We start from the raw sequence: 22240 nt of genomic DNA, 5'->3' as shown, positions 1-22240 counted from the left end.
CTCTTCTCTTCACCAACAGCCACAGTATTGACCGTCACGAAACACGTGATTGATGTGTTTTCACAGCTAATGCTATCTGAAACGTGATTGATGTGTTTTCACAGCTAATGCTATCTGAAACGTGATTGATGCGTTTTCACAGCTAATGCTATCTGAAACGTGATTGATGCGTTTTCACAGCTAATGCTATCTGAAACGTGATTGATGTGTTTTCACTCCTCCAACCAATTGGTTTGTAATTGACTTTATAGACAAACAAGCAGGCGCTCAAGCGGGCACGTACTCAAGCGGGCGGGCGCGCACACGTACATGCTCAAACACGCCCGCACACATAAACAGATGCATATTTTACTGATGGACAGGGCCAACGGTCATGGTGTCAACCCTTGTCAACTTGGTGGGTTTGGTCTTGATGTCGTTACCAGGAGCTCAGTGTGATGTCCAAACAGTGTTGACTCACTACACAACAGAACAGTAGACACTGAGGTCATAGCTCACGTGTTACAATTAGTGATGCCCGATAAGACATTTTTTACCGATATCTAATATTTTCCTTGACAAAAAAAGAGAATTTTTTTGCGGCCTTTTAAGCATTCTAGTACAGTTAAATAGTTAACACATACACATGGACACAGCGGTCTAAGGCACTGCATCTCAGTGCAAGAGACGTCACTACAGTCCCTGGTTCGAATCCAGGCTGTATCACATCGAATCCAGGCTGTATCACATCATAGGGCGGCGCACAATTGGCCCAGCGTCGTCCGGGCCATCGTTGTAAATAAGAATTTGTTCTTAACTGACTTGGCGGGTTAAATAAAGGCTACACACCACACTGACAAAAAGTAATTTTGGGGGAATTTACGTATGTCCCTATTACCAGTAAAACATACCGTAAATTCCGGACTATAAGCCGCAACTTTTTTCCCACGCTTTGAACCCCGCGGCTTAAACAATGACGCGGCTAATATATGGATTTTTCCCGCTTAAAATTTTTTTTTCTCTAAAAAAATACATGTTACGTGCTCAGTTTTTTGGGGGCATGAAGCTTTCATTAGACCAATGAAATTGCCGAACGGGTTAAGGTCAAACAACTTTTTTGTTTACTGTTTAGATTAACTCGAGCGCTCTCAAACTTCCCATCATTCTGATTACGGTAGTCATTTTGTCACCCTCATCATGGCAAAGACACAGAGAAATGCATATGATGCAGCTTTCAAGTTGAAGGCGATTGATCTGGCTCTTGGAATAGGAAATAGAGCTGCTGCACGGGAGCTTGGTCTTAATGAGTTGATGATAAGACGTTGGAAACAGCAGCGTGAGGAATTGACTCAGTGCAAAAAGACAACTAAAGCTTACAAGCCGTGTTTCGTTAAAGCCTATTTATTTTTGTTACAAGCCTTGTTTCGTTAAAGCCTGTGTAAAGTTAATTTGTTTCAATGTACCGGTAGGCACCTGCGGCTTATAGACATGTGCGGCTTATTATGTTCAAAATAATATATATATTTTTTTAATTCAGTGGGTGCGGCTTATATTCAGGTGCGCTTAATAGTCCGGAAATTACGGTAATCAAAACCTATTTCTTTCACTTGCTGTGCTGTTTCGTTGTTCAGTCATTTCATTCTCAACCAGGATTTCTATGGAACGCCATTTGGGTCTTTGCATTTCAGAAAAGATACACGTCAAATTACTGTATTTGACGTGTCAAATAACACAACATAATCTGTTTCAGTAGCTATAGTTAGCTAGCTAACTATATAGCTAGGTGTCATCTAAAATAACCCCAATTTATAAGACGGTTCTTATTTTATTAATGGTGGTCGGACCCATCTATGTGAAGCTAGCCACAATAAGGATTAGCCACAATAGTGGACTTTGGTTATCCTTTAAAATAAAAGTATAGCATAATTCTACTATTTGTATTCATTTGCATCACTGTCAATGACACGTTTATTTTGAAGACAAACCGCAAATTCCGCTATTGTGCCTAATCCTTATTGTGGCTAGCTTCACAACACATAACCCGTTCTGGTCGAGCCTCACTAGCCAGATGAAGCTAGCTGGCTGCTTATAACGTTAGCTTTGGTCAACAGGGTTAAGTAGCTGCCTAGCTATTTATTTTCATGACCTGAAAGTTGTTTCAATAGGCGATTAACAAGTGGCAACCTAGCTAATACTTACTCACAAGGATTCCTAAATCATTGCTAAGAATAATGAAAATAACTGCAGTTTCTACTGGTCATCTGTTTTCTGGCTAGTTGTATTGGTGCTAGCTAGGTACCAAGCTAAAGCTAGCTACCCCAGAAGTTGCGGTCGAACAAATGATGCTTTATTACCAACTCGGTATTGTAAACACATTGTTTGCAGACTTTTGTACAGCTTTGACAGTGCTACTGTATCTTTTTTGCCACGCAAAGACCCAAACGGTGTTCCAGAGTATGTATGTCGTGAAGCTATTACTGTGTAACTCCGGTAGGGCAACATCTGAAAAATAGCGCACTTGGTAGTGTGTACCGTCTGCTTGACCAGTCTGCGAAAGCCAACATCACCCACGACAGAGAGCGGTTGATTGTCAAAGGCAGTGAATTCCATTATCTTGGTGTTAATGGATTTCACCTTTGCGTTCTCGCTGAAATGTTCTTACTCTTTCAAATGACTGCTGGACTTGTTGACTGCTCGATCCACACAGCAGACATTGTGTGTTAGGTTAGGAATGCTGTGTTGCACGTGTAGCGCAGAATTTTACGTGGCGGCATTACGTCATGTACCTACGTTATATAGGTATGCACATCAGCTTTGGCATCGGTTTTTGTCATTGGTGTTAACCTCTATGGGCTACAACCGTCCCACCTACTCAACAGCCAGTGGAATCCCGTGGCGCGATTTTCAAATACCTTAGAAATGCTATTACTTAAATTTCTCAAACATATGACTATTTTACACCATTTTAAAGACAAGACTCTCGTTAATCTAACCACACTGTCCGATTTCAAAAAGGCTTTACAACGAAAGCAAAACATTACATTATGTCAGCAGAGTACCCAGCCAGAAATAATCAGACACCCATTTTTCAAGCTAGCATATAATGTCACAAAAACCAAAACCACAGCTAAATGTAGCACTAACCTTTGATGATCTTCATCAGATGACAACCCTAGGACATTATGTTATACAATACATGCATGTTATGTTCAATCAAGTTCATATTTATATCAAAAACCAGCTTTTTACATTAGCATGTGACTAGCATTCCCACCGAACACTGCCGGTGAATTTACTAAATTACTCACGATAAACGTTCACAAAAAGCATAACAATTATTTTAAGAATTATAGATACAGAACTCTTCTATGCACTCGATATGTCCGATTTTAAAATAGCTTTTTAGTGAAAGCACATTTTGCAATATTCTCAGTAGATAGCCCGGCATCACAGGGCTAGCTATTTAGACACCCAGCAAGTTTAGCACTCACCAAAGTCAGATTTACTATAAGAAAAATGTTATTACCTTTGCTGTCTTCGTCAGAATGCACTCCCAGGACTTCTACTTCAATAACAAATGTTGGTTCAAAATAATCCATAGTTATATCCAAACAGCGGCGTTTTGTTAGTGCGTTCAAGACACTATCCAAAAGGGTAAATAAGGGTGACGAGCATGGCGCAATTCGTGACAAAAAAAATCTAAATATTCCATTACCGTACTTCGAAGCATGTCAACCGCTGTTTAAAATCAATCTTTATGCCATTTTTCTCATAAAAAGCGATAATATTCCGACCGGGAATCTGCGTTTAGGTAAACAGACGAAAGAAAATAAAGCATTCGGTCGACTCGGTCACGCGCCTAAGCCCATAGTACTCTGATCGGCCACTTGCCAAAAGAGATAATGTGTTTCAGCCAGAGGCTGCCTCGATATCGTTCAGCTTTTTCCCGGGCTCTGAGAGCCTATGGGAGCCGTAGGAAGTGTCACGTTATTGCAAAGATCCTCAGTCTTCAATAAAAAGAGTCAAGATGAAACACAACTTGTCAGACAGGCCACTTCCTGCATGGAATCTTCTCAGGTTTTGGCCTGCCATTTGAGTTCTGTTATACTCACAGACACCATTCAAACAGTTTTAGAAACTTTAGGGTGTTTTCTATCCAAAGCCAATAATGATATGCATATTCTAGTTACTGGGCAGGAGTAGTAACCAGATTAAATCGAGTACGTTTTTTATCCGGCCGTGTCAATACTGCCCCCTAGCCCTAACAGGTTAAATCGGGTACGTTTTTTATCCGGCCGTGCAAATACTGCCCCTATCCTAAACAGGTTAAACTAGACATCGGGCCGATACCGATGTTGGCATTTTTAGCTAATATCATCCGATTCTGATATGTTTACCGATATAGTTAGTATGGTTTTAATGTCTATAGCTGCCATTGTCGGCTAGATGTTTCGTCATGGCCGGTTGCCTTTGTTTTGCAGTCAGTTTGCAGTCATGTCCGAAAATGTATTACTTGGTGTCTTTAACTTCTACCGTTCCGTGTTTCATGCCTGGCTCCCTGGACTCAGTATTGTGCCCTGTGATACTTTTGGTCATGCAGTGTAGTATGTGGACACCCCTTAAAATTAGTGGATTTGGCTATTTCAACCACACCCGTTGCTGACAGGTGTCAGATAAATGGAGCACACTGCCATGCAATCTCCATTGGAAGTAGAATAGCCCATACTGAAGAGCTCAGTTCCAACAACGGCTCAGCCGCAAAGTAGTAGGCCACACAAGCTCACAGAATGGGGCCGCCGAGTTCTGGAGCGCGTAAAGAATTCTGTACTTCGTTGTAACACTCACTACTGAGTTCCAAAATGCCTCTGGAAGCAACGTCAATATAAGAACTGTTCGTCATGAGCTTCATGAAATGGGTTTCCATGGCCGAGTAGCCGTACACAAGCCTAAGATCACCATGTGTAATGCCAAGCGTCGGCTGGAGCGGTGTAAAGCTCGCTGCCATTGGACTCTGGAGCAGTGGAAACACATTCTCTGGGGTGATGAATCACTCTTCACCATCTAGCAGTCCAACAGACTAATCTTGGTTTGGCAGATGCCAGGAAAATGCTATCTGCCCGAATGCATAGTGCCAACTGTAAAACTTGGTGGAGGAGGAATAATGGTCTGGGGCTGTTTTTCATGGTTCGGGATAGGCCCCTTTGTTCCAGTGAAGGGAAATCTTAACGCTACAGCATGCAATGGATCATTCTGTGCCTCCAACTTTGTGGCAACAGTTTAGGGAAGGCCCTTTCCTGTTTCAGCATGACAATGCCCCCGTGCATAAAGCAAGGTCCATACAGAAATGGTTTGTCGAGATCTGTGTGGAAGAACTTGACTGGCCTGCACAGACCCCTGACCTCAACCCCATCAAGCACCTTTGGGATGAATTGGAACGCTGACTGCGAGCCAGGCCTAATCGCTCAGCATCTAATGCTCTTGTGGCTGAATGGAAGCAAGACCCCGCAGCAATGTTCCAACATCTAGTGGAAAGCGTCCCCAGAAGAGTGGAGGCTGTTATAGCAGCAAAGGGGAGACCAACTCCATATGAATGCCCATGATTTTGAAATGAGATATTCGACAGGCAGGTGTCTTTTGGCCATGTAGTGTATATCTGAATTATATTCTCTTGTTTGCAGTAGTGCTGTGTGCACCATTTAGAAAATAGGAGACATGGGCCATAAGCTAGCACATTGCAATATTGAAGTTTCTAAATGCACATTCCAAATATATTGAAAAAGGCTTTGCAGATGAAATAACAATGGTAGCACATGTTAATTAACTTCTCTGTGCTGGTATGAACCATCACTAACCAGTCTTTTGTGTCTCTCCTCTCTGTGTTGGTATGAACCATCACTAACCAGTCTTTTGTGTCTCTCCTCTCTCTGTGTTGGTATGAACCATCACTAACCAGTCTTTTGTGTCTCTCCTCTCTCTGTGTTGGTATGAACCATCACTAACCAGTCCTTTGTGTCTCTCCTCTCCGTAGGTACGACACCATAACCAACCAGTGGGCGATGGTGTCGCCGCTCCCCAAGCCGGTGCACTCTGCAGCAGCCACAGTGTGTGGGGGGAAGGTGTATGTGTTTGGAGGGGTGAACGAGGCGGGACGATCTGCAGGAGTACTACAGTCATACGTCCCTCAGACCAACTCCTGGAGCTTTATAGAGTCACCCATGATAGGTAAGAGTCAATACTCTAACTGCTCTATACGCTAGTTTACTCGGCTCTAACTATGATGAACTAACTGAACAGTGAGAGTATGGCAGAGATGTAGAGCGGAATGAGAGCACAGTTCACTCAACCTCACCGACTCCCCTCCCTCCATTCACATTCAAATGAATATTCACATGTGCACACACACCACCTTATCTAACCCCACAAAATCCCCCGGGCCTAGGCATGCAGTAGAAATGTATCCGCAGCAGAGAGCAAGAGGGGGAGAAAGGAGCGGGGGGGAGGAAGAAAGGAATATGGTCTAACAGACTGTGGAGAGGGTGCAGCTATTACAAAGAGGAAGGACTGGAAAGCAGTAGAGTACAGCAGTCTGTAGACACTGGGTGTAACCCAGTGATGGGAGTCCTTTGTTTGGAACCTTCTCCCCTGAATGAGTGTTCTCAACACTTATCAACTAACTCTTTCCTGCTCTCACTCACATGCAGTAATACACACACTTACATACACACACGTATGCAGGAACATAAACACACACCACCTGAACGTGGACTCCAACATAGATTTACTGTAGACACATGCGCTCACTCAAGCACTAACATGTTTATACACACACGCTCTGTCACACGGTCCCACACACTCCAACCCAAGCTGTGAACAGTTATCTCAGTCACTAATCCAGTGTCCATGTGTCCTGCTAAGAAAGAGACGGAGAAAGAGAAGGGATATATAAAGAGAGAGAAAGAGAAGGGATATATAAAGAAAGAGAAGGGATAGAGAGAGAGAAAGAGAAGGGATAGATAAAAAGAGAAAAAGAGAGTGAAGCACTACTGGCCGAAGGGGGAGGGAGAGAGAGAGGGGAAGGGAGAGAGAGGAAGGGAGAGAGAGGAAGGGAGAGAGAGGAAGGGAGAGAGAGGGGAAGGGAGAGAGAGAGAGAGAGAGAGAGAGAGAAGGGAGAGAGAGAGAGAGAGAGAGAGGAAGGGAGAGAGGGAGAGAGGGAGAGAGGGAGAGAGAGAGAGAGAGAGAGAGAGAGAGAGAGAGAGAGAGAGAGAGAGAGAGAGAGAGAGAGAGAGAGAGAGAGAGAGAGAGAGAGAGAGAGAGAGAGAGAGAGAGAGAGAGAGAGAGAGAGAGAGAGAGAGAGAGAGAGAGAGAGAGAGAGAGAGAGAGAGAGAGAGAGAGAGAGAGAGAGAGAGAGAGAGAGAGAGAGAGAGAGAGAGAGAGAGAGAGAGAGAGAGAGAGAAGGAGAGAGGGCGAGAGAGAGGAGGAAAGAGGCGCGAGAGAGAGGAGGAGAGAGAGGCGCGAGAGAGAGGAGGAGAGAGGAGCGAGAGAGAGGAGGAAAGAGGAGCGAGAGAGAGGAGGAAAGAGAGCGCGAGAGAGAGGAGGAGAGAGGCGCGAGAGGAGAGGAGGAAAGAGAGCGCGAGAGAGAGGAGGAGAGAGAGCGAGAGAGAGGAGGAGAGAGAGGAGAGAGAGAGGAGAGAGAGAGGGCGCGAGAGGAGAGGAGGAGAGAGAGCGCGAGAGGAGGAGGAGGAGAGAGAGGCGCGAGAGGAGAGGAGGAGAGAGAGAGCGCGAGAGGAGAGGAGGAGGAGAGAGGGCGCGAGAGCGAGAGGAGGAGAGAGGGCGCGAGAGCGAGAGGAGGAGGAGGAGAGAGGGCGAGCGCGCGAGAGGAGGAGGAGGAGAGAGAGCGAGCGCGCGAGAGGAGGAGGAGGAGAGAGGGCGAGCGCGCGAGAGGAGGAGGAGGAGAGAGAGCGAGCGCGCGAGAGGAGGAGGAGAGAGAGCGAGAGGAGGGGGCGAAGGAGAAGGGGGAGGGGGCGAGCGAGGAGGAGGGAGAGGGGCGGGAGGCATAAAGCGTGATTTGGAGGCCCTCTGAACAATCATGATTACCGATTGTGTGTTATAATCTACCTGATAACAAAGCCTTAGTTTAAAACCGCTGAGGTATATAATTAATTGGAGACCGTGTTACAAGATGGCCGAAGATCGATTTCAATGTAATCTGCTGACGTGTGCATTAGCTGTTTCCTGGTTGTTGATCTCTCTACATCAGCTGACTAAGGTCGTGCACTTTTGCGGATGAGTGACAGCGGTATTGTGCGGACATGCGCCGGGAACGCTGCCAGAGCGTGCCAAGCACGTGGCCAGCTAAACAAACCAACCGGCACTTCCCCGTGGCCAGCTAAACAAACCAACCGGCACTTCCCCGTGGCCAGCTAAACAAACCAACCGGCACTTCCCCGTGGCCAGCTAAACAATCCAACCGGCACTTCCCCGTGGCCAGCTAAACAATCCAACCGGCACTTCCCCGTGGCCAGCTAAACAATCCAACCGGCACTTCCCCGTGGCCAGCTAAACAATCCAACCGGCACTTCCCCGTGGCCAGCTAAACAATCCAACCGGCACTTCCCCGTGGCCAGCTAAACAAACCAACCGGCACTTCCCCGTGGCCAGCTAAACAATCCAACCGGCACTTCCCCGTGGCCAGCTAAACAATCCAACCGCACTTCCCCGTGGCCAGCTAAACAATCCAACCGGCACTTCCCCGTGGCCAGCTAAACAATCCAACCGGCACTTCCCCGTGGCCAGCTAAACAATCCAACCGGCACTTCCCCGTGGCCAGCTAAACAAACCAACCGGCACTTCCCCGTGGCCAGCTAAACAAACCAACCGGCACTTCCCCGTGGCCAGCTGTGCTCATGACGTCAGAGCATGAATGTGAGTGATGGAAAATAAATCGGATTTGGGCAGCGACAATTAGAATAATTCAATGGTTGTTTAGTGCACGAAAGTGATGACCAAAGTGTCTTATCAGGAATTTTCCAATTTGCCTTGCCGTCTAGGAAAAGAGGTTTTTTTGGATCAGATTTCAGTTAAACTGCAATACTGAAGTTGGCCCGTAGGTACAGTGGTTAAAATCTACTTCTCTTATTGCTCCCTCTCCAGCTGCTGTTGGGCTGAGACAATAAGACAGGAAACAACCATGTTTACAGTGGGACCAGAGATGAACCACTGGTTTCATGTTACAAAGATGGTCACTTCCTACATGTGAAAAACACAACCGTTGACTCCACTGTGGTCACATGAGAAACAAGGAAGTGTAAGAAGTGAAAAGGGAAGCTCTTTCTGCTTTATACGACTCACTACTGATGGCTGCCTTTTTGAGGCTTCTGAATTATATAGGAGTATACTGAGATTATAAAGCAGTATGTAGCAGTACACTGGGAATATAAGGCAGTGTGTAGGAGTACATAAGGCAGTGTGTAGGAGTACATAAGGCAGTGCGTAGGAGTACATAAGGCAGTGTGTAGGAGTACATAAGGCAGTGTGTAGGAGTACATAAGGCAGTGTGTAGGAGTACACTGGGAATATAAGGCAGTGTATAGGAGTACACTGGGACTATAAGGCAGTGTATAGGAGTACACTGGGAATATAAGGCAGTGTATAGGAGTACACTGGGACTATAAGGCAGTGTATAGGAGTACACTGGGAATATAAGGCAGTGTATAGGAGTACACTGGGAATATAAGGCAGTGTATAGGAGTACACTGGAAATATAAGGCAGTGTATAGGAGTACACTGGGACTATAAGGCAGTGTATAGGAGTACACTGGGAATATAAGGCAGTGTATAGGAGTACACTGGGAATATAAGGCAGTGTGTAGGAGTACACTGGGACTATAAGGCAGTGTATAGGAGTACACTGGGAATATAAGGCAGTGTATAGGAGTACACTGGGAATATAAGGCAGTGTATAGGAGTACACTGGGACTATAAGGCAGTGTATAGGAGTACACTGGGAATATAAGGCAGTGTATAGGAGTACACTGGGAATATAAGGCAGTGTATAGGAGTACACTGGGAATATAAGGCAGTGTATAGGAGTACACTGGGACTATAAGGCAGTGTATAGGAGTACACTGGGAATATAAGGCAGTGTATAGGAGTACACTGGGAATATAAGGCAGTGTATAGGAGTACACTGGAAATATAAGGCAGTGTATAGGAGTACACTGGGAATATAAGGCAGTGTATAGGAGTACACTGGGAATATAAGGCAGTGTATAGGAGTACACTGGGAATATAAGGCAGTGTATAGGAGTACACTGGGAATATAAGGCAGTGTATAGGAGTACACTGGGAATATAAGGCCGTGTATAGGAGTACACTGGGAATATAAGGCAGTGTATAGGAGTACACTGGGACTATAAGGCAGTGTATAGGAGTACACTGGGACTATAAGGCAGTGTATAGGAGTACACTGGGAATATAAGGCAGTGTATAGGAGTACACTGGGACTATAAGGCAGTGTATAGGAGTACACTGGGAATATAAGGCAGTGTATAGGAGTACACTGGGAATATAAGGCAGTGTATAGGAGTACACTGGGAATATAAGGCAGTGTATAGGAGTACACTGGGAATATAAGGCACTTTAAATAGTGCTCCAAGACCTTCGTATTCACACGAGAGAAGCTCATCTGAGGCAGCGAAGGGAAACAGTGTATCTATTGTTAAAGCAGAACAGTGGAACAGTCCCCAGGGAAGAGCTTTGTATTTTGTCTCTGGAGACACTTGATACAATCCCTCTGTCTCTGACACACACATGCGCCAGCCACGCCCACCCGCCAGCTGAAATCTGGTTGTTTCCTGGTTGTGTTACTGATAGTGACAGGGCCCCGGGTTCTGAGTGTCACATAGAGAGAGCTGAACGACTGTCGTCACTTACGCCTGGCGAGATGGGATTTTAATTAAACCCATCTGTCTTTATAGTCACTGAAGGGGATGTGGCGTGTGTGTGCGTGTGTGTGTGTGTGTGTGTGTGTGGTGGATGGAAGTGAAAAACAAAATGCTACACGGGGATATCTGCATTATTCATGATGTCATAAATTGGCCAGCTGTAATCATTTGAAAGATGATTGGTCTGTCGATGTGTTGTACATTGATTGGTCTTGACCGAGCGTGTGTGAGCGGGGCGGGTCTTATATAGGTAATTAGGAAAGGGCGGGGTCGATTCATGAATTCTGTAATTCGTTCAATGTAAAATGTACATTTCCCAAAACCATCTTTTTTTTGTCTTGAGCCTGGTACTCAGGGAAGTGATATGAGGAATGTCCATGTGATTTTGCAGCTGTTTTCAACGTCTATCCATCCCTGGCTTTTAACATCTCTCCTTCGGCCCGTTCTAAATCTTCTATCGGTTCATCTTGCATGTTTGTTGTAGATAATAAGTACGCCCCGGCGGTCACCCTGAATGGACACATCTTTATTCTGGGAGGAGCCTATGCCCGGGCCACCACCATCTATGACCCAGACAAGGGAAACATCAAAGCCGGACCTAATATGAACCACTCACGACAGTTCTGCAGGTAAGAACCCACATGAACCACTCACAACAGCTCTGCAGGTAAGAACCCATATGAACCACTCACGACAGCTCTGCAGGTAAGAACCCACATGAACCACTCACGACAGTTCTGCAGGTAAGAACCCACATGAACCACTCACGACAGCTCTGCAGGTAAGAACCCATATGAACCACTCACGACAGTTCTGCAGGTAAGAACCCATATGAACCACTCACGACAGTTCTGCAGGTAAGAACCCACATAAACCACTCACGACAGCTCTGCAGGTAAGAACCCACATGAACCACTCACGACAGTTCTGCAGGTAAGAACCCATATGAACCACTCACGACAGCTCTGCAGGTAAGAGATAAACATGAACCAGTATGAACCACGTTGGGGGTCAGTATGAACCACCACTATAGATGTTGAATTACAAATGTCTCTGATCGTGTAGATCTCACCGGATCCACAGGAATCCTGCAGGAACACTTGAGTTGGTTGTCAGTCTACCAGGAGTCTGGATTTTTCTGACTGAACTGAGATTCTAGTCCTAGTCCCTGTCTCAACTCCCCAACTCTGGCCTAGTGTATAGGACCCACCTGAGACAGAGACTCCTAAATGCATTTAGGGAGCACTTCCAGACATATCTAAGTCTACCTAGTAAATGTACAACATCACCCTGTCAGAATTATTGATCAACTATTCTCCCACACAACGGCAGCTGCTTTCAGTTTACTGAATAAGACTGATGCTAGTTTAGTGATCACACACAGACCGATGCACGTACACTACACTCTCACTCAGCCAGCCCCATGCACCAGCAGTCATTATAAACTAATGCGGACACTTCATTTTTCCTTTTCCCTGGCTGAATTCTCCTTGTTTATCTTTAACAGCCCAGTTAGGCTTTAGCCAGCACTGTGTCCCATCTGGATCAGCTTTCCTTTTTCCTTCTGACTGGATTGACTCTTTATGTAATAATCTCATGGGTCCCATCAGTGATTGTGTGTGTGTGTACCTTATGTAAACAGAGATCGAGCCAGCCCCCAGTGAGATTACAAAATTGTAATCAGCTTACAGGCAAAGTTTTAATCCTTCCTCCCTACACACAGTCCTCTGTCTCTGTTCCTCACATCAAATGAGCACATTTGAAAATATATTTTTTCATTCCTTTTTCTCCCTCTGCAGAGTTCATTATTATCTCTCTTGGAAAGCGATGTCATGTTGAGAGAATGTCAGTAATTTTCCCTCATAGCAACAATTTCAGACTCATTGTCTGCCTTTCTCCATCTCTGATGTTTAATGAATATTTCCACCTTGAAGAGGATAGTTAGCCATGTTAGGCCAAACCTTGCTGTCTGAACACTGTCTAGGGAAATGTAATTTACTGTTAATTACCTAACATGGACAAGGAACACCATAACAAGAAATAAAATGTTTTCGCTTAAAGCTGAGATGCGCATAAGTTGAAACGGTGCCGCTGGTCAGCCCCAGGCACATTTGTTTTTGAAACGGGGCAGAGGAGCATCCTGCTAAAAGATCTTCATGGTGGCTATATACTGCTGTACTATCACGTGTGAATGATGCTCGAGGGAATTAAACAATGTTCGTTGTTTGAGGTAATGTCTTTATGTCGCAAACTGACGTGGCAGTTTCACCGCTACGGATTCCATCTTTAATCTATATGTTGTCATAGAAACTAGATGATGCATCTCTATGGATTTATTCCTGGACATGTTTTGATCATGAATGACAATTAAAATGAACAACTTTGATCTATGCTTTGTTTGTTTCTCTCTGCAGTGCGGTGATCCTGGATGGTAAGATCTATGCGACGGGGGGCATCGTGAGCAGCGAGGGTCCTGCCCTGGGTAACATGGAGACCTTTGACCCCCACACTAACAACTGGACGCTCCTCCAGTCGCTGCCCTGCCCTCTCTTTAGACATGGCTGTGTTGTCATCAAGAAGTACATCCAGAGTGGCTGAGACCAGTTTCCATTTGGCTCAGAAGGGATGAATGAGTTTCCAGAAAGATGGCCAATGTGGCAGTTTGTCTCTTGACTACCCAGACCACGGCACTCTTAGAACAGCAAAGTTCTTCATTTAGTGAAACACAGATTTGACAATTATTGTTTCTTCTCTCTGCTGTGGACCTGGGTTGTTGAGAGAAACGAAGTGCCACGTTAGCTATGAAGCTTTTGGGAAACTCGCCCCTGACCGGTCTGGTTGGGACAGGACACTGTGCAGCTTTTGGGGGTCAACCAGTCAGCACCATCCAACTACAACACCCCCAGGACTTGATGCCAGCATTGTTGTCTTAACCCCCCCCCATGCAGAATGTAGACATCTTATCTTGAATCACTCTGCCATGTTAGGAACTGGTGCCTAAGCTACTGTATGTATTATAAAGTGTAGCTTAAAGGAATTTGTCAAGATTTTGGCATTTAGGCCCTTTACCTACTTCCCCAGAGTCAGATGAACTTGTGGATACCATGTTTCTGTGTCCAGTTTGATGGAAGTTGGAGGTGCTAATGCTAGTTAGCAAACTACTTCTAACTTCCTTCACGACACAGAAACATAGTATCAACAAGTTCATCTGACTCTGGGGAAGTAGGTAAAGGGTCTCATTGCCAAAATATCCCCTCATTATATAGGCACAAGGCCACTCCAGACCAAAGCTCTTTGGTTTGATACAGTTATTTTAGTTCTGTCCCTTCAATTGAACTTGAAAGGCCCTTTGTGTTCCTGACTCAAGTATATTAAAAGCCATCCCAGTCTTTGTTGTCACTTAGTGTTTTCTGTTACGGAGATGAAATGTGTGTCCAAATGGGATGATTTGTTTGAGGACATTCCGTAGTGGCGTTAGGGCAGGTGTGTGTGTGTGGAGTCCACAGGGTTTTAGAAACATGTCAGGAATCAACTTCCAACTGTGATGAGAAAGATCAGCCTTGTTTTTCTCTGGATGTCCCCCCCCCCCGGTTTATAAGACACATTGGATACTTGGTCTCTTACTGGGCCAGAAAGAAGACTTAACTGGCAGCACTGAAGGTAGGGTGGCCCTGCATCTTGACATCAAAGACACTACAACGGGCATTTCTCCTCCACACAGTCAAAGCACAATAACCACCTGTGGCTCAAGGATCAAACTGTTTCACCGGCGCTACAGTGTGATAGAAATTGAAAGGCAAGGTTCGTAGAGACTGCATTCACGCTAAACGCTGCATATGTCGGATCAATCAGAAATTACCTTTACATTTCAGTCGGGCTACTGATAGCGCAGTGCCTTCAAACTATTCATACCCCTTGACCTTTTCCACGTTGTTACCACCTGATTGACATGTGGTATTGCGTGTAGAAGTGTTTAAAAGATGAAATGTCAAGTTCAGGAGTAAAAAATGTGCATGGGCGCGGTTAACATGATTTTTGAATGGTTGTTTTTCTTCCCACTAAGTAACAATGTGGAATAAGTCAAGGGGTGTAAATACTTTCTGAAGGCAATGTATATCATTGCGACCCACGAGCCCCGGTGTTGGGTGGGGGGACATTCTGTAAATACCGGGAGGAAATATGTATATTTTAAAACCTGATTCTGTATAAATGTTTTTAGAAAAAAGTGCTAGGTTGGACAAAAAAAAATTGTATGTCTGTACCCAAAATAAAATACATATACCACAATGGTTGTGTGGAATGCTCGTTTTCTACCGGAGTGGAGTTGTGGTCCAGCGATGTGCAAGCAACACCTTCAGTAAAACATTTCTTTACAATTATCGGTTGATGGTGACTCTTGCTAGCCAATCATCAAAACCTAATGCGCCTCTATACAAGAACGGAGTTGAGTGAAACAAGCCAGTCTGGATGCCGTCTTATACATAAAGCTTTGAGTGAATGGTTGTTTGAACCTGGAAATCACTGATATAAAATACTTGCCTTTCACAAACTAAGGGCTGGATTCAAACCGTCTTTTCTTACGATCGCTGCTTTCAGGGCCCCATTCAATCTGAAGTGTTAGATTGCGTGATGTAAATTCCGATTGAGCCAACATAGCGCTAATGCGGGAAAATTGTCTCTAAATTTCAATCACGCTGTGAAGATGAACTTCAGCGATACAGATTGAATCCAGACTAGTTACCTTAAGATCAATGTGCAAATTTTAAGGCATAACTTCTTCACAACCTTAAATAAAAGTAATCGGTTTCAAACCCAAAATGATTTCAGTCGTTTGACAGGTATGTGCACTGCAGAAATGAAAGCACTTGACAAATTATAATTTGCACCTTTATTCAAGTTTATCACAGCAGTTTATTTCAGAAATACAGTAAAGGTTTCATTTAAAATAACACACTTAAATGGGGAAAATGTTCAATACACTAACCTCAAAGAAATTAAACATGGTGATGCTACAGAAAAAAACCATACTAAATGAATCCCACCCAAAAAGAGAAACTCAGTATTTCAGATAAACTTAAGTTGGAGAATTGCGCTCATACTGGACTAAATCGTTTAACTACCAGACTGACTAAAATGTATTGACGAGAGGATGACATTAACACATTGTATTCCCCAATTCTTAAAAAAAAAAAAGTTGCCCCCCAAAAAATGCTGACAAACTATTTTACTTGGTTGCCAAATTGAGTCCGTAACACACAATTGTATTTTTTTTAAGTAAAAATTCCGATAAATCAACGTTAGCCTCGTCCAGTATGCCACAGTCCATAACCACAAAACAAGAAAAAACTAAACATCACCACAATGGAATAAGTTTAGCCTGAAGAAACCTGAGACACCTGTAACCTCCTTTATTCCAGAAACGCTCCAAAACCTGCTACCTCGGCACTAAGCTCATAACTTTGAGTAACAACTCTTCCCAATTTGTTAAATTTTCAAATATACAAAGACAGTTAATGGATATTAAGACAAACATGTTGAATAATTATGTTAATAAATAAAAAGAAAATGGAACACCACGAGAAAGATGAGTCTGCAAACACGTCGAGCTCAATGTAAAAGAGGAGATCGTGGTTAGATGGACAGAAGAATCGCAATAGCCTGTAAAATAGTGTAGTACGATCTGAAAGGAAAGCAATCTTAGGACGACTGTCTGCAGAACTGAAATATACAGTTTGACATTTGCTTGAACTTAAATGCTGTATGTTTCGTCTCGGCTCAAATGCAATAAAGACAACCAAACAGAAATGATGAAAACCAACCAAACAAACTGTTACCGCAGCAGCCACAGAACTTGTGCTGATGATCCAGTACCTTAGCAGTATGAGAGTTGCGACGATAGGTTGGAACATGGCCTAATACTGTTTGCACCCAGAAAAAAGTTTGTCATAGCATTAAAATAAATTAGGCTGAGGTAGCTTTGTTTCTCTCTCTGCAGTAGTCCAATGCTTAGGCCTCAAAATGCTAGTTTGCATATTCTTAAATGATTAACTTTGTTAAATCTTCACCCAGCGATCCAAGAGAAGGCAGAGGTGGAGTTAGGGGTTGGATCAGCATAAAGCAGGGATTTTGTTACAGCCCAATTGTGATCCAGACTGAAGACCATGTTTAGTTGTTTATTTGGAACAAAAGCCTGTACACCTAGTAGTTCTCCAGGACCTGAGTTGAGTTCGAACCCTGGTGTTAAGAATGATTTGAATGTGAAAGAGAAAGGGTTGTCTGTTTGACCCAACGGCTGACTGGTCAAAACATGGACTTGGCCAAGGAAAGCCAAGAAGAAAAAGCAATTGCATATATCTTTACCACAAGATGAACATGGATAGACCATAGCGGATTACAACCTTCCCACTGCCTTCAGGCGTAGACAATCCAAAAACAAAATGAATTAAACAATATAATGCTGTTCTAACCTCAACAGAATGGCCTTGTTCATCATCAGAAGCTTCACAACGCAATAACAATCCAAACATTGTTGCCAACGTATCGTATAAAATTGAAAAACGTCAAAAAAAATTCTAACAAATGCGCACCAAAACTCAGCACCGAATTGGGGAAATGTATTTATTTTGGGGAAAATTGGCACCACAATTTTTTTACCTCCGTCCACATGAAAGTAATAAAAACCCTACTGTCCTCAAAATCCTTCTTTACTTATTCCATTTGGGCAGGAAAATAGTTAACAGATCTGTTTCCTACTGTGACTATCCTGAGTTTGGTACTGTACAAGTGACCTCAATCCGCTGGTCCTGGGTCAGATATTATCCCCCCCCAAAAGGTTATAGTTGGGTGAACTGATCCTAGATCTGTGGTTAGTAAGGGGGAAATGCCTACATCGAACAGAGCAGTTGATAAAAACCCTTCTTTGAGAAATATTAAAGTTCATTGGGGGTTAAATAAGGCACATGCTAGGCAGTGCAAACTACAAGAAGTGTCCAATTAAATCGCTTCCAGTTAGTTTGGTGTGGATGGGAAATAAAAACTAGCAGGGCACAGCTTGTGTTGAAGAAAACGGACAATTCTGGACAGAGATGTGATTCAGCTACCACAAGCAGCACGTCAATCTGTTTGATACGACTGTGAAAAGCTAAAAAACAAACACTTCCTTAGTTTCTGTTGATGCATTCCAGTTACACGTTTTATTATTAAGGGGGATTTAATGTTTTTGTAATCGATTCTAACCACAGCCATATCTTTCTGTATCCATATGTAATGTATGGCTCTGATTCTGGGCCACCAGTGCAACATGAACTAACTGTATCGTCACGTTCAAAACATTTAATGGACATTGGGCGAGAAGGGTGGCTATTAGAGCCATGTATCAATTATATGGATTGATTAGAGCCAGATGCTAATCAAACCAGGCTGTTTGAATGACTCAGTATGATCTGTAAGCTGTTGTATCTATGAGATGACTGGCCTATGATGCTGATTCAGTACAGTACTGAGAGGAGATGGGCTCAACAATGGTAATGAAACAGGAGACTGCCTCAACCTCCTAGCTAACTGCACACACACTGCTGGTGACAATCTGTGCCTGGGATTACTGTGTGTGTGTGTGTATATAACTAAGCACATATGTAGTTTTCATGTAGTCTGTGTGTGTGCTCAGTTCAAAAGTAGGCCGTATTGAGATATGACATCACCCAATCTGTTTTGTTGGTCAGTTAGTTTCGCAGTTACTCCCCAGAGCCCCATGGATTAGGATAGCACCTGAATAGCACCAGCGACACCCCTTTCACCATTCCTGTGTATGTCTGTGTGCGCATGTCCATGAGTCCGTTTGGTTGTAGACTGGGTCTGGGTCCGACCAGGGTACCTGAGACTATAGCACCATAGAAAGTCTCCTCTTTTTCTCCTTGGTCTTTATTTTTCCTTGTTCTGTCGTTTACGTTAAGACCAGGGCTATGTATTTGCTCTGTGTATAAGGACTTGGCCCAAAGGCTGGTCTCTGTCCCTCTCGCGTGTGTGTGTGTGTGTGTGTTCAGAGTCTAAATCAGGGTCAACCTGACTGTCTCGCTGAGTCTCACAGGAATGTAATGAAATTCTGGACTTTCCTCTCCATCTCCTGAAAAAACAGAAAAACAAACAGGTCAGAATATACGGTCTGTATGAATCACATCTGTTACACTGTTACCACTGAAACCACAAGCTTACTAATAGGTGCTCAATGAATTCACATGAGCCATGTTGGCACCAACAATTTAATTGTTATTCTCAATGTCATGAACGTGAGTAGTACATGCCCAGGGGATGAGGGGAGTTACCTCTATACAGCGTAAAGCTCCAAGACCTGGTGAAAGGTGCTAGAAAAAGTCCACCCATTAACTTTACACAGCATCTGAGAAAATCCCAGAAAGCTTTACAAAGACATAGATGAACATACCTGCTTTTAACACCTGTGTGTGTATGTTATCGGCTGCCCTGCTTTTAACACCTGTGTGTGTTATCGGCTACCCTGCTTTTAACACCTGTGTGTGTGTGTATGTTATCGGCTGCCCTGCTTTTAACACCTGTGTGTGTGTTATCGGCTGCCCTGCTTTTAACACCTGTGTGTGTGTGTTATCGGCTGCCCTGCTTTTAACACCTGTGTGTGTGTGTGTGTGTATGTTATCGGCTGCCCTGCTTTTAACACCTTCTGGTCCTGAGGTGTTAGAAAGATGCCTGCTTCTCTCAGCTCTGTGGCTTACAGTCCTCACACCCCGTCACTGTGAAGCCCTCTGTATGTGCGCACACTCCCTTAAAAAGACCTTCGCTTGAAAAACGAGAAAAAAGCATCAATAGATCTGTTTGTCCATCTTGAGACGCCGTAGCCAGAAATCATCTAAGATAATTTAAGAAATCTGTCATTAACTTTGACGTTTTTGCAGAGAATTTAGTATCTCTCAAGTGGAAAAAATGTGCTTAAATGATTTGTCTCTCGTTGAATGACAAACACTTAATTGAAGAGTCCCTACTTCTGACCGATCACCAACCAACTGGTGTAGACTTCAGCTACCGACTTCGGCTTGCCTCTGGAAAAAACATGTGCACAAACAGCCAGGGGAAAAAACCTTGCCGAAGACGAACAAACTTCAAACCTGACCAAATATTGTCAGAATATATGGCCAAACTGTTTTGAATGGGAACCATGGGAACGCCTTGACATACACCTCAACACACACACACAGACAGGTTGACCTTCCGTAGCGTACAGACTGAACTGAATGCTCCAACAGCTTCTCACTAACCATGCCCAACAGCTCTGAAACACACCTTACTGCCCTAGGTTGAGGTAGGCATCAATGGAAGATGGCATCAACTTGATATCAATGCGCCATGTGCACTCAAATCTCCACAAATGTAAAACATGAACACTGGTCTCAAACAATCTCTCAAGCACAAGCCCACATGCTAGTGAGTAACCAGCTAATCTTATATTTCAAGTTTAGCCAACTTGAATCTATTTGAATTGTTATGAACACACCATTCTGTCAGTCTCCAACAGTTTCTATAGCAGGCCAGCCTTTACACTGTGTTCAGATCAAATGGCCTACCTTAACAGTCTGACTAAACTGCTGTTAACGGTACGACAACGTCACGCAGGGCAGAAACGGACAATTTACAGAGTCAATGTTCATTAACACTTCCATTTTTAGTAGGGTCTGCTCTGTTCTAAATGTTGGAAGTTGAGACATAAAAAGGGTATCAGTAGAAAGATTAACTTCTCTATTACAGTAAAATAATATGTATGTGTTTTTGGTGTCCATATGAACCATTCTGTTGGACCAAACCTCAAATGCAAATAGCGAGTTGAAACTGCTTATTGTCAGAGTGGAAGAAGTGATCTTTCGTCTTTGTTGTTGTGAGTGGCAGGGGGAGGGGCTTGGTGTGTGGGAAGGTGCACAGAAGAAGCAAAGGAGATGAGACCAAAAAGACAAACGCTTATAAAAACAAGAAAAATATGTTAAAACCTTGATTCTTGTGATACAGGCATTTGGATCATTGCGCTAAAACAAATTCAAATTAATTTGATATATCACCCAGCCCTAACATTTCATTTAGTCTCCCCATGCACATGCAAGATGAAGGACGACAACAACAGACATCTTATACCAACACACAGTGTGTTCTAAAGGGCGAGGGGGTCAGTCTGCTCTAGGTGGCTGGGTTTGAGCTGTAGACATGCCTGATCTGTTGAGCAACCGTGTTAACAGAAACCACTCTGGTCCCTGAACAGGAGAATCACTGACCAGGCATACAAACAACCCTCCTCTCTCTAGCGGCCAGCCTGTCCACAGCAGCACCCTGCTGTCCTGGTTCTGACAGCACTAGCCAGAGACATTTCGATATGCCTCTAGTTAACACAACGCTGGCTACTCTCTGTAACACTCACTATGAGTCAGACAATGTTAGTTGTTAGGCCTAGTAGCCTTCAGTCTCACCATTAGCTTTCAGAAACCAAGCACACATCTACCGCAGCAGAGTATTTGAAGGGTGAAATAAACTTGTCTGTAGCTACAGTGCCTTCAGGAAGTTCACACCACTTGCCTTTTTCCACATTTTGTTTTATTACAGCCTGAATTTTAAATTGATTACATTTAGATTGTGTCACTGATCTACACACAATAACCCATCATGTCAAAGTGGAATTTAATTAAAAATGAAAAGCTCCAATGTCTTAATAAGTATTCAACCCCTTTGTTATGGCAAGCCTAAATAAATAGAGGAGTAAAAATGTGCTTAACAAGTCACATTATACGTTGTATGGAGTGTTTAACACTGCCTCATCTCTGTACCCCACACATACAATTATCTGTAAGGTCCATTAGTGAATTTGAAGCACAGATTCAGCCAGACCAGGGAGGTTTTAAAATGCCTCGCAAAGAAGGGCACCTATTGGTAGATGGGTAAAACAAAAAAGTAGACATTGAATATCCCTTTGATCATGGTGAAGTTATTAAAGACACTTTGGATGGTGTATCAATACACCCAGTTACTACAAAACTACAGGTGTCCTTCCTAACTCAGTTGCCGGAGAGGAAGGAAACCGCTCAGGGATTTCACCATGATGCCAGTGGTGATTTTAAAACAGTTAGAGTTTAATGGCTGTGATAGGAGAACACTGAGGATGGATCAACAACACTGTAGTTACTCTACAATACTAACCTAACTGACAGAGTGAAAAGGAAGCCTGTACAGAATGAAAATATTCTAAAACATGCATCCTGTTGGCAACAAGGCACTAAAGTGATAGGACAAAAAGCTCATTTCTTGCACTGAAT

General features: G+C 43.8%; 2 protein-coding genes across 5 annotated transcripts in view; one reads left to right on the top strand and one right to left on the bottom strand.

Annotated features, from left to right (window-relative positions):
* The window catches only part of LOC106608047 (kelch-like protein 29), a 138774-nt gene extending 124463 nt beyond the window's left edge, over window positions 1-14311 (top strand). For all 3 annotated transcript variants that reach the window (XM_014205718.2, XM_014205719.2, XM_045720980.1), the window contains 3 exons: window positions 6008-6201; window positions 11407-11551; window positions 13337-14311. In XM_014205718.2, the coding sequence (XP_014061193.2) occupies window positions 6008-6201; window positions 11407-11551; window positions 13337-13520 (523 nt within the window). In that variant the 3' untranslated portion in view covers window positions 13521-14311. The remainder of the gene's footprint in view (window positions 1-6007; window positions 6202-11406; window positions 11552-13336) is intronic.
* A 1484-nt stretch (window positions 14312-15795) lies between these two features.
* atad2b (ATPase family AAA domain containing 2B) overlaps window positions 15796-22240 on the bottom strand; it is a 135688-nt gene continuing 129243 nt past the window's right edge. For both annotated transcript variants that reach the window (XM_014205715.2, XM_014205714.2), the window contains exon 28: window positions 15796-19044. In XM_014205715.2, the coding sequence (XP_014061190.1) occupies window positions 19003-19044 (42 nt within the window). In that variant the 3' untranslated portion in view covers window positions 15796-19002. The remainder of the gene's footprint in view (window positions 19045-22240) is intronic.

Source organism: Salmo salar, chromosome ssa06 (assembly GCF_905237065.1).
Source record: "Salmo salar chromosome ssa06, Ssal_v3.1, whole genome shotgun sequence".
In the NCBI taxonomy this organism is placed as follows: Eukaryota; Metazoa; Chordata; class Actinopteri; order Salmoniformes; family Salmonidae; genus Salmo; species Salmo salar.
Note: the sequence above shows the minus strand (reverse complement) of the source record. Positions and strands in the feature narration are given on the sequence as shown.